At 36.7% G+C, this 12,650-nt stretch overlaps 1 protein-coding gene across 12 annotated transcripts in view; it reads right to left on the reverse strand.

The window, feature by feature from the left end:
- CTNNA3 (catenin alpha 3) overlaps positions 1 to 12,650 on the reverse strand; it is a 1,499,312-nt gene that overhangs the window by 378,640 nt on the left and 1,108,022 nt on the right. For 11 of the 12 annotated variants that reach the window (XM_070488663.1, XM_070488665.1, XM_070488664.1 and 8 more), the window contains one exon: positions 8,145 to 8,345. In XM_070488663.1, coding sequence (XP_070344764.1) covers positions 8,145 to 8,345 — 201 coding nt within the window. Of the gene's footprint in view, positions 1 to 8,144; positions 8,346 to 12,650 lie in introns of those variants that run through there. The other variant, XM_070488679.1, reaches the window with a different exon arrangement.

The raw sequence follows: 12,650 nt of genomic DNA on the forward strand, positions 1-12,650 counted from the left end.
TGATCCCCTCTGGCCTTGAATAGATGCTTCTCTTTTCTAGTGGCTGTGAAAACACTGTGTTTTTATTTTATTTTATTTTATTTTGGTGTGGAAGACTCGTCCTGAGCTAACCTCATCTGTTGCCAATCTTCCTCTTTTTGCTTGAGGAAGATTGTTACTGAACTAACATCTGTGCCAAGCTTCCTCTATTTTGTATGTGGATGCCACCACGGCATGGCTTGATGAGTGGTGTTTAGGTCTGTGCCTGGGATCTGAACCCACAAATCAGGGGCTGCTGAACTGAGCCTGCAAATTTAACCACTACACTACCATGCCAGCCCTCTACACTATGATTTTAGAAGGCACTTGTCTATGCTGTTACAAAGAATGTCTAGTACTTGGTAAATCTTAAAATAAATGAAGTTAAAGTCCCCATCTCATTGGATTTAAAATAAAATGATACAGTTTGATATAGTATCACTGTACATTTGAACGATAAGAGGATTACAGGCCTGTTAATTTTTTGTCATTATTGTTGTTAAAGAAAGAAAAAAAGAATAAACCTCTGAAAGATACATTTTCCACTTTTTCACAAGACTTCATAGATCTGTCTTGCCACTATTTTGGTGATAGAATCATATTCACATCAAATATTCTGTTAAGGCAGTTCTTCCCTGGAACATACTTAGATTTGGAGTGGTACATAATACCTCACTTAACAAATTTACCAGGAATAAAACATGCTTTTATGCTTGTTTTGTAAAATTTCATAAACCATCAGAAAGTATTGCATTTGGCGACAAGCTGCTGAAAGGCAATACTCCTGATTAGGTCACATGGTGGAAGCATTTCATTGTCCCGACATAGATGATGACCAAGCAAGTCGGTAAAATCAATCCTCGAGTTCCCTTTTCTGGGCCATTTTACTCCTTTGTTGATGCTCCTCCTCTCCTGCTCCTCACCACTCCCACCTCTCTTTGCTCACAGACTCCGAAGCCCCTTGTCATGCCCAGAAATCTGCTGGTATGAGTCTTACTGTGAGGCAGAGGTTGTCTCCATAGAAGCTTAAAGGCCCAGTACTTGTGACTACCAGAACCCCACCGCCACCACGTTACTAACAGTCCAGGTGTGACACATTATTTAAACTCTGCTAGTAGGATGCTTCTGCCCAGGAAGTTGAATTCAGGGTAAGTAAGGCCAAAGCAGGGATCAGTTTAGGATTTATCCCAATGGTGGAAGTATCTAGAATGTGGTGGCAAATGAATGTACAGTTTATAATTAAACTGTACATTCCAGTGTCATAACGTTATGAGGCCAATAATGGCATTAAATATTCAGAAAGGGCTGGACTGGCAGCCCAAACAGCTGTTCTTCAGGATGACTAACTGGGTTCCTATCTGCAGCATCCCTTGCAGTTTGTCTGTTTTGTGTTTTTGTTCTCCAGCTTCCCTGTGTGTGTTTGTTTGTTTTTCTGCTTAATTTAGCCATAGTGAGATTCTGTTTGCATTCTAGAGATGAAACTGGTACTTCATGTCTAATCACTTTACATATGTTATTTTTCTTCCTACTTATCCCTTATCTATTAAAATAAATCTGAACTAGTCTTTTTACAGAAAACATGTGAAAATAGGATTAGAAAGATACGACCTATTTCTCTTTTCAGATAATGTCTTCTTTGGCTGCAGAACATGCATTTGAGGCTGGTCATAGGAGTTCTAGGGTTAAAGAAGATACAAGATCTCTAGAACATCTTTACACTGGTGAAGAGGCACACAGAAGGTCCACGTTCTCCACTTCCTCTTCCAATGATCCCCTCCTTTCAGCCCATGCCAACTCATCTGCCTATCCTTAATCCATCCTTCATTTAGTATCAGCCTCAGAATTACGCATTTTACATTTTCCGGATGTGGGAATGTTTCAGGCCCTCTTTATGATTCTCTAAAATACACTCTTAAGCCCTCTATATTATTTCCACTTTTGACAATAATATCTCTACCAATGTGTCAGAATGTATTCTTTTTATTAATAAGGACATTAGCAACAGTGGCTTTTTAGATTATGCCATGTGCCTCTCTTAGGATCTAACCTTACCGAAAAGGTCAAAAAAGCCTTTGCATCAGCCAGTACCTATAGGAGATCTCAGTTTTTATGGCAATTTTTTTTCCCTAACAAGTTTGTTTTTCCAATTTTAAGTAAAAATGGCAGGATAAGGAAGTATCCTCAGCCCCCTAATTAGAACTGGGTCCTATTCAAATCCAGTTCTCTTTGGACAGAAAACAGGTTTTCCACTCAGAAGTTCTAGTAGCTGCTTTTTTCAACTCACAACGTTAATCCAAGATTCCAAACTCCTGTAGCAAAAGGAGCACTTCTAGAGTCATGGGATCTTCCTCTTCTTTAAAGCGGTTGAATTATCATTTAACGTTTTTTGTGTGAGGAAGATTGCCCCTGAGCTAACATCTGCGGTAATGTTCCTCTATTTTGGATATGGGATGCTTCCTCAGCATGGCTTGATGAGCAGCACATAGGTCTGCACCGGGGATCCAAACCTGCGAACCCCGGGTTACTGAAGTCAAGCTTGCAAACTTAACCACTACGCCACCGGGCCAGCACTATCATTTAACTTTTGATTCAGTATCATCAACATGAAGACACTTGGTTATCCAGTTTAGCCAAGCCATCTGCAGACAGTAGCTTCCTGTTAATCCTTTCTAATTGTTAAAGGGTGTCAGGTTAGGGCTGAAGCCAAAAGGAAGAAAGTATGCAATTCAGAGGCCTGTCTCTCAGACTGCCACTAGGGGAGGGAAGTTTGCCCACCACGGTTTCTGAATTTGAAGGCTTGCTTGCCATCCTTTACAGGGATTCCTTGGAACCATTAGTGAAATTAGGTTTAGTGGGATCTTTCACCAGATGTAGTTCAAGGATGATTCCTGTAAGTAACTGAATACACAAAGGTCATGATCTCTTGTTCAAAAGCTTGCTAAAGAACCTTTTAAGAATCTGACCCCACATCTTCTGGAAGCGGCTAATATCTAACTCTAGACAGTAATGAATCACTTCCCTGATCTCTTCTCTGCCCCAGGCTTTGACATGGTCCACTGCTTTTGAGTTTTGTTTTTTGTTTTTTCCTGAACTGGAATGATAACTTGTTCTCTTGCTTAACTGTATTAGAATATGTCACAGTATAATCTTGTAGTGAATTTTAAATTTAAAGGGGAGAAAAACTTGGGCACTGCTATTATGTGTAAAATGCTACTGGCAAATATAAAATTAAATAAAGAGTGATGTGTCCCTTTAAGGATGTTACAATCTAGTGGGAGAAACTTGTATGTAAATGGCTGATTACGATATAAGGCAAAGTGAAATAAGCATTAACTAGAGGACAAGCTCATGCCTGGTACCACAGATAATGGAGCAATTAATTCCAACAGAAAGGGAATCAGAAGCTCCTTTGCAAAGGTGGTGGCATTTGAGAAAGTGTTGAAAAATAATTATAATTTTAGAGGGGCAGAAGAGAAGAAATGGCATTTCACTGCTGGAATAGAGTTAACACAGGCATATAGACTTGATTCAAGAGTTGTTTTGTTTTAATTTGGCACATGTAAGACACTATGGTAGGCTCTGGGAGAGATGTAAAGAGAAATAATGCAAGTTTCCTTTTCTCTTATAGCTTGCACTCTATTTTGAAAGAAAAGTCATTTCTATATTAGTATATCTAAAGAGTTCATCATAGCATACAGGTGTCTGAAATGATGTAACCGAGTGACAAGTCCTTTAAAATCTATAGGACGTAAGACCAAAGAATTCACTGTTGCCAGAGGGGGGAAAGAGAGGTTTCAAGAAGGCAGAGAACATGCACTGTTTCTTGAAAGATGGATAAAATCTGATGTGAGAGATAAGGGGCAAGGCTATTCAAAATGGCAGGTACAGCACAGACAAGACCTAAAGGGATCCTGGCACGTCTGTGTGATTGTGAAAGCATCATGTTAGATGGAGTAGAAGGTACTTTATGGCCCACTTCAGGGAAAAAAAGTTTCTAATTTTTCATGTTTGGGTGAATTCAAACACCTACAGAGTTCAGGCAGGTAAATGAAGTGAGTGAAGTGGACTGGGCATATAATGAGAGGGAATGGAGGAAACTACGCCCAAGCTCAGAGAAAAGGAAGATATCACTAAGCTCCAGCCAATTCCACAGTGAACTCTGCCCTGGTATTGCCAGACTATCCCATTTATTACAATAACACCATTAATCTGGATTTATATATATACAAACTAGAAATTAATTCTTATGACAAAGCATATAACAATGTTGGTCAAAACTCCACTGGACACATAAAAATTCTTTGAGTCATATTGAGTCATATCCAGTACGTGGACCACTGATATTCAACCTCTGCTGGATTTTAGAGGGCAGAGACTGCTGGAACTAAAGCCTTTGTGTTTTATCCTATAACTATTTAAGTTAAAGAATAGAGATGCAACATAAAGAAAATAGCATGTGATCAGGCTATGAAATGCAGGATATTTATATGTGAAAAATCTTAAATGAAAGGGAATTAATAGGAGTAACTGACTGCTATGAAAATTTTAAAAATGATTTTTAGATGAAATTCATCTTAAAAGCCTATCTGTTGTTTCAACTAAACACAAGAAAAATCCACAACAAAATTTTGGAAATATTTATTGGCTCTAAATTCTTTTCAACTTTCTCATTTGCCTTTAAGAAGAAAAATTGCAACTACATGACTCTTCTCCATTTCATTACACAGAGGATTCTAGTGACGCTCTTTCCAGTTTGAGCTAAAGGAGGACTTGATCAATAATCCTTCATTTACCATCATGATCAGTTGCCAATGGGGGATGCCACCAGGATGTCTTGGTCAGGTTCATTTACATGCCTGTTCTGTTTTGGTCCATGAACCTGGCTGAAACTGAAACCGGGTGGGGTTTGGGGGTTTGAAACAGATGTGTTTGGGCTGGCTAATTTCTAAATTTAATGGAGAATATAAATCACACACACAAAATACTATGTTCTCCCACTCTTGGTTTAGGTTTTTCCCCAACCTAGTGTGAAAGAACTGAAGTTGATGCTAAGAATATGACTTCTAAGCCTTCACATTGCAATCCAGAAGATTTGTTATTTAAGGAAAAAGCCAATATATTTTCTCTCCCCTATCAGGAATTCCTGACAGGTGGAGGAGCTTAGTGACAGGGAAGAACTGGGCAGAATGAAGAATTTGACATGGAGATTACAATATTATGCCTCTGTCTGAATGAGATGCAGCATTCCAGATGTTGCCTACATTTCACTTAACACCAACTTCTAGGGTTTATGAACAATGCAAATTCCTGACATGTACAGGGCAACCCTGCTTCCTAATCCTGAGAAAACACTTAGAAGATCATCCAATCTTGAAAATGTGCTAATGAACCACAAAGTCCGATTAAAATCAAAGATGCAATGTTCCAAAAACACTCTTTGTGATTTAGATAAGTATGGCCTAGTTTTCATCATTGATGACGGTACTTTAAGGTAAGTTTTGCAAAGATAACGAAGTCTCCGTAATAAAAACAGTTCACAATAGCTCCTTATTAAGTTATTTTCAGGAAACAGGGTTAACACCTGGGAACTGTATAAGAGAAAAAGAAAGAGAACAACACGCCACGTGTATACAGCATTCACTTGCTAAAATGTGAACTATTAAAGCTTCATAACACAAACCATGACATTTGTCATTACTTAATTTGATGATTATTTATAAATAACAAGTCCAAGTTATGAGCAGATGTGAACAAAGATGAACATCTTCTGCTATTTAGTTGTGGAGGGTAGAAGAGTTGGAAGTATTTTTCACAGACACTATCTCTATGGGAGAGAAAATGCTCACATATTTCAGCCTTGGTTAAGATCAAACTGATCTAATTAGCATTTTCATCTAATTTATTGCTCAGAATTCCCTTTAGTGAGGCATGCTTTTGATAAATTTTAGGGAGATCTGTTTGGAGAAAAGTTTGGAATTAGACGTATAAAACCAAAACGAGAAGCTTTCTCCAAAGATAAGCCAAAAAATTATCTGAAAAGCTAAAATGACAAAATTGCAAAGTCATAAACTATATTGTTATATTAATAATAAGATGTGACATACAGAATAACCCAGGATTACTCTATATTTATTATATTTAGGGCACAGGACATAATTTACCTGGAGAATTTTAATTAAAGTTACATGCAACTAATTAGAGGAAAAAGGACTTCTCGCTCTTCTGATTGAATGATTATGTAGCCATATTGGTTAATTATCATGTAAGGTCATTATATATCATAGAGTTATTGACAAACTTGTAATTAAACGTGTAAACAACTTTGTTTCATTTTTATTTTCTGATTTCAGATTATAAGGATTGATTGTTAACAGACTGAACAACACAGTTCACATTCTGGACACTTTAGAATTTCCCTTTCACTTTTCTGCATGTGGCAGATATGGACTCTATCCTATAGAGAATAAAAGCGTACACTTAGTACCTTATACAGACACTGGGACCATAAGAGTATGTTTGCAAGATATTACTAATATGATTACAAAACTGAGACAGAGGCAAATCCTGGTAGACTTTACCTATTCAATTTCTTACAAGAAATTTTCATTTGGCTAAAAAGAGAACCTTGATTCATTCTTCTCTTACTTAAATTTCATTCTCAGAAGGGAGAAAAAAATAACTCTGTACTTGATTTTGACCAAAAAGAAAGGAACAGTTAAATTTAGTTTAGGGAAGAGATGCTGGACTATCATAACACAATCATCTCCTTAAGCAAGTAAATATATTGCCATACCTCATTGTTAAAGCAACTTCCATGTTGTCCTATTTGTGACAACAGTGGCTTTTGAGAAGTTGGTAAAGAAATATAATGTGTAGAGTTGTAGATGCTCCTACTCCATCTTTCCTTAGCGTATCTTTAGTGTTTCATTATTTTAGGAATATTTTTAAAGAGGTGATGAGCAAACTATGTGCCAAGATTCATCACTGATTTTCTGTATCAACATGCTAGGAAGACAGCAACACTAATTATCAATTCTCTACAAACCTCACTAGGCTTGCCTTGCGGTATATCTTTTCAGAACTAGTCCCTAGGGTAGGTTTCTCAACTGTTGATATGTTTCTCTTAATTTCAAGGAACTGCTTCCTCCCCACTCCAAATCACCCATCCTCCTCTCTTCGACTCCTTTCACTAAATAATGTACATATCATCCAAATTTAATGTGCCCTATGCATAACATAACAATTCTCTAGGTAGGATGAACAATTTAAGTATGGCGTTTCAAACGTTTTAGGAAACATGGGTGCACTGTCACCCTAGTGTTAAGAGGTAATTAGTAAGAAAAATTCAACCTGGAGATTTCACAGATCACAAGGGGTTTTCACAGGAAAAAGCTCTACCATGATGACTTACAAAAATAGTTGATTGCCCTCATTCAAATTATATCCATTATTTCTGAATCCACATGAAGTCACATGCTTCTGTAAGTTTTTTGGAGAAATGCCAATAACAGTGTTAAGGATAAGAATGCATTTTACCGACTGATTCAAAAACTAAAAATTTACTAGTTGATTTTAGAAAATATTAACTTGAGTGCTACAACCAAAACAAAACCCTGGTTCCATATTTCTTAAGTAATCAAAGAAGATCATGTGAAAGAACAAATTGTTGTTTTGCAAATAGACTGCCAACAAAAGTAAAGAGTATTTCTCTGGAAACACAGGACAAGTTTACTCTGTTTAAGTAATGTAAACAAAAACCTGGGCGAGCAACGACACAGCTAAAAGAGGGTTTGGAAACTATTACATACTTACCACATCTGGACTAATTATATCTCCTAACAGCTCTGGCATTAATAAACATTCATAAATGGCTAAAGCCTGTGGGCAATTTATATAATGCATATATTTATAAAGGATTTCTTTTCCCCAATGAGTATATTTATTTCTCAGAGATAAATTTCAAATCACATAACCACAGGATGCAAGCATCTGTCAGACAGTAGAGCAATCCACTTCGAAACAAGCAACACAGACCGAGATCTTCTTTCCGTATGTCTGGATATTTGGTAGCTGTATAGATTGAAATGTCAGGAACAGTGCAGCTGTAACTGGGGACTGAGACTTACCGGTACTCGTAAGGAAGTTAACGTTCCTCATCACACCTTCAGTGTAAGCCCCTGGCTCGTAACTGTCCATTTCACCTGTGACAATGTGAGCAACTCTTGCTGCCCGTCCTCTGATAGCACCTGCAGCACGGTCTAAATTATCAGCATCCAGGTCTCTCAAGGCTACAATACATTTGTTGACATCTTCTAGGATATGGCTCTCTGCAAGTAAACAGATCAAAGTAGTTTGGTGTTTTTATTTTTCTAAATCACATAAATCTAGCATAGTATAATTTATGTTAACTTTTGACTTCAGATGCAGTGCACATTGGGAAAGGAAGACATTGACAATTAGGAAGGAAAGATACAGACATGATTTTGCTTATATTTCTTGAATAGAAAAATTTGTGAAATATAGAATTTTATATTTTTATCAGCAATTCTTATACATTACACATTATTTTAGATTCTAGTTCCAGTAGACAAGATCTTAGATTTGAGTGATTGATAGGTGGAAATTAAGGAAAGTTTATAGATTAAAGCAAAAACAAAAGATGTAATGATGGAATACTTAATTTTAATTAAAAGCAATTATAATTAGAAAACTCTTAAAAATATCACCTATCCTAACTACATAGAAAAATAAAACTAGGGAGTTCCATTCAACTAATGTTTATTCACGTAAAATGAGATTTAATGCAATTACAGAAATTTTATAAATTAGTGAACAATGAAAAATATGAAATATATGCTTTTTATATTGTAAAAGAACAACTTCATCACATCTGTGAAAACATCTATATTTTCAAAGGGCTTTTAAAAGGTTGGTTGACTTGAAGTAAATGAATCCCGGAGAAAGGTCCCCACTCTGAAGAGAGTCTCCAGACCTCTTACTCTCCTTCCCTCTTTGTATGATTAGGACTTGAAGACAGCAGGGAGTTATGAGTATAGCACAACAATGTTTTCTTTTTCTATAAAATGATTAATACTGCCAGATGAAACTAATTAGAGCGGCTGAGCAAATATGTGGAATATCAATAAGTGTGGGCAATGATATTTCTAAGAAACTGAAAGAATACTAAAAGAATGGCTTCTGGCTTTATTAAATGAATCACCACCCAAAGTCTTTAAACACTATTACTTAAAAACACATATAGAGAACAAGTACAACAAAAAGATCTCGGTAATTCCAGAACATATTGTTAACTTTCTCTCTGGATTGACTATGTGCAGGTAAGATAGACAGGACAGGGATTCATAAAGCAATCTCCTTGCAGAGTCACCCCTTCCTCTTAGGCTGTAGAGTATACAGTCCAAACTACCAAAGAACATGGTCCTTGGTGACCTTAGACCTGATGCCTATCATTCTTCTGCAGGCCCCTTATGCTTCGGTTATATTTATTTTATGATTTCCCAAATCCACCATATTCTTCCATGCCTATGCTCCTGTGGGTATATTAGAACCTTGACCTGGACTGCTCTTTTGGGTTCCTGGACCCAATCCCTACATGTGCATGTCTGGAGGCTTCCTCACACCAACAAGCAATTCTCTGGACACCAACTGGGTGCCCTCCAACTCAACTCAATTATGACACTATCAACCCCAAGATAGCATCAGATTCCACAGGTTAAGAGTTCAGTCCTATAAGACTGCCCCCACCCCACTCACTTCAAATGTTGTTTGTAAATCCAGGTTGTTTTCTGTACTTCTGACCAACTGTTTATAAATCAGAGGTTCCCATGACATCCTCCTTGGTTTGGATTAATTTGCTAGAGTGGCTCACAGAACTCAAAGAAACATTTTAGTTCCTAGATTTAACTGTTATAACTTAGAAACAGTCAGATGAAAGAGATGCATAGGGCAAGGTATGGGGAAATGGTGTGGAGCTTCCATGCCCTCACCTGGCATGCCACTTTCCCCACATCTCCACATGTTCACCAACCTGGAACTCTCTGAACCATGTCCTTTTGGAGTTTTATGGAGGCTTCATTATGTAGACATGATTGATTAAATCATGGTCATCGGTGATTCATTCGACCTCCAGCCCCTTTCCCCTCCCCAGAGGTCTGGAGGTGGGACTGAAAGTTCCAACCCTCTCATCACAAGATTAGTTCCCCTGGCAACCAGCTCCATCTTAGATGGGGATCTAAAAGTCACCTCATTAACAAAACAAAAGACACCTTTATTGCTCTCATCACTTAGGAAATTCTAAGAGTTTTTGGAGCTCTGTGCCAGAAACAGATGAAGACCAAATATATATTTCTTGTTATAAATTACAATATCACAACTTCCAATCCCTTCTGGTCTGCTTGATTGACTCCTACTATTCTTTCAAGACACCAGTCAAATGTTCCTTCTTCAGGAAATCCGTGCCGACCTAGAACAAGAAACTTGGTTCCATGTTGTTTGGGATTCCCATAAAATGGTTTATATGTTTCCACTATAGCTACTTCCTGTGGTTTAATGATGTACTAATGAAACCCTCTCTCTAGTACACTCTGAAATATATATGAGTGCATAAATTTTATCTTATTTCTTGAGGTATCATATCAAGTCCCTAGTATAATACATGGCACCTGTTAGGCTAACAAGAATGTTAGTGGAATGAATTGATGAAGTGCTCTTATAAGATGCATCTGGTAACAGTAATTTTGTCTACATCCTCAATTATGGGTTAGAAACATAGGAAGACGAACTTCTGTGCCCTTAAATTTAGTCAATTTAACCCATATCAAGGACACTCAGGTCATTTGCATGAAAAAGATTAAAGGCTGAAAATCCTCATTATAAATTCACTAGAGTTTTAACCCAATTTGTGGTATTCACTTATGAATATGTCATTAGGCATATAATAAATCCAGGCATGGTCCCATCTCAACAGAAATTGCATGTGTGCCATCACCATCATATTTCCCCTGGAACTGAAGTACCAGTGTAAATGCGGAAGGCATAATAATCATCAGTTTTTTAAAAGTCCCCAGATGTGCACTTCAATCATACATTAAGAAACTGTTATTTTCCAAGTATGTTGGTTTTTTTTTTTTAAAAACAAACTCAACATATATGTGTACAATGAATGTTTAATCTGTATTCACTAAAGGTGCTTAATTTTAGATTGCTGATTTGTTTTTGCTCAGTTCTATAAAAGTGAAAAGATGCTTAGGGAAAGAGCAGTGTTCATTCTTGGAAGATTAATTATCTAATAAACTATGTAATTTCTGTTTAATTAAAGGTGAAATCATAGCTGCCACAAACTATTTTTTTTCCTGGTGAATTTTGCACAGGAAAAAATATACAGAGAATATTCACCCACAATGAACTGAACGTTCACCTCTTCTGTAGAACAATGATATACATTCTCATCGATTTATTTTATTATTTAAAGCAGAAAATAAAACTATAGCAAGGATTTTTCTGGTTCTTTTTTTGCTTGGCCTTATAGAAATTTGTGTGGTTATTGCTTTACATTGAGCAACAATTAGAAACCATAGTGTTAGTTATGTTGAGGAATTATAGAGGTAAGGTCAGATATGAAAATAAAAGTCCTATGTGAACATATATAATATGAAAAAATAATAAATGAAATAAGTGGCAAGAAGCATATAGCCAGATGTTATTTGAAGCAGCTATATTGAGAATGTTGGAAATGATGACTAAATGATCTTTGAATTTCTAAGATTAAATATAGCACAAAAATATTAGGAAAGATTTGCAAAATTTCCCTTATTGTGACACTTTCCTGTTACCCTGAATGTTTCACAAAATGCCAGCAACAATTATTTGCATGAAATTCTAAACATAGAGTGCCAGAAAAAGAAAAGAAAAAGGTTGGGCACCTCCCACATATGCACAATAACTAAACATTAAAATACTTTCTTAAAAACAATTATTTCTTTGCTATTCACATTTTGGGGGAATTTAAGTAGCTAAAAAGGCCTTCATGATAGCTTGAGTTTTTATGCCCGGTTGTATAACCCTAAGCCTCTAGGAAAGAAAGAAAACATCGATGCCTTGTATGAAACTTCCTACTGATGTCTCTCTTAAGTCTTTGCTGATGGAATGGGTTTACTTGCAGACACAGCAAAAATCATCAGGAGCTCAGCCTCGGATTCATGTTTTTCTCAACTGTAGATGAACTTGGACTCTACAACTATGTCGCTTTAAGATGAAGTTTAAAAGAAAGAGAATATGTTATTATAGAACAAGCGCATTCAGAAATTATGTGTTTTAGAGACTTGACTGAAGATTTGTCTTAACAGTCTCAGAGTGTCAGCTGAGTGTTTGATTTGGGGTGAGGGACAAAAAGTCCTGGTGTTGCTGCTAATCCTAAAGTTCATTATTTTAAGAGCAGAGACTTACTGAACTGCTAGCGATTTCTATCAATCATTTTATCGCTATCCTGAGATGCAAACAGCGACCTCTATAATGTTGGAAAACAGGAATGAACAGGGCAATAAAAGACACTTCCCAAAACATGATAGTCAAAATTATCACCACTTTATAATTTTAATGAAGTTTTGCTAACC

The sequence above is a fragment of the Equus asinus genome, chromosome 2, assembly GCF_041296235.1.
Source record: "Equus asinus isolate D_3611 breed Donkey chromosome 2, EquAss-T2T_v2, whole genome shotgun sequence".
NCBI classification, from domain to species: domain Eukaryota; kingdom Metazoa; phylum Chordata; class Mammalia; order Perissodactyla; family Equidae; genus Equus; species Equus asinus.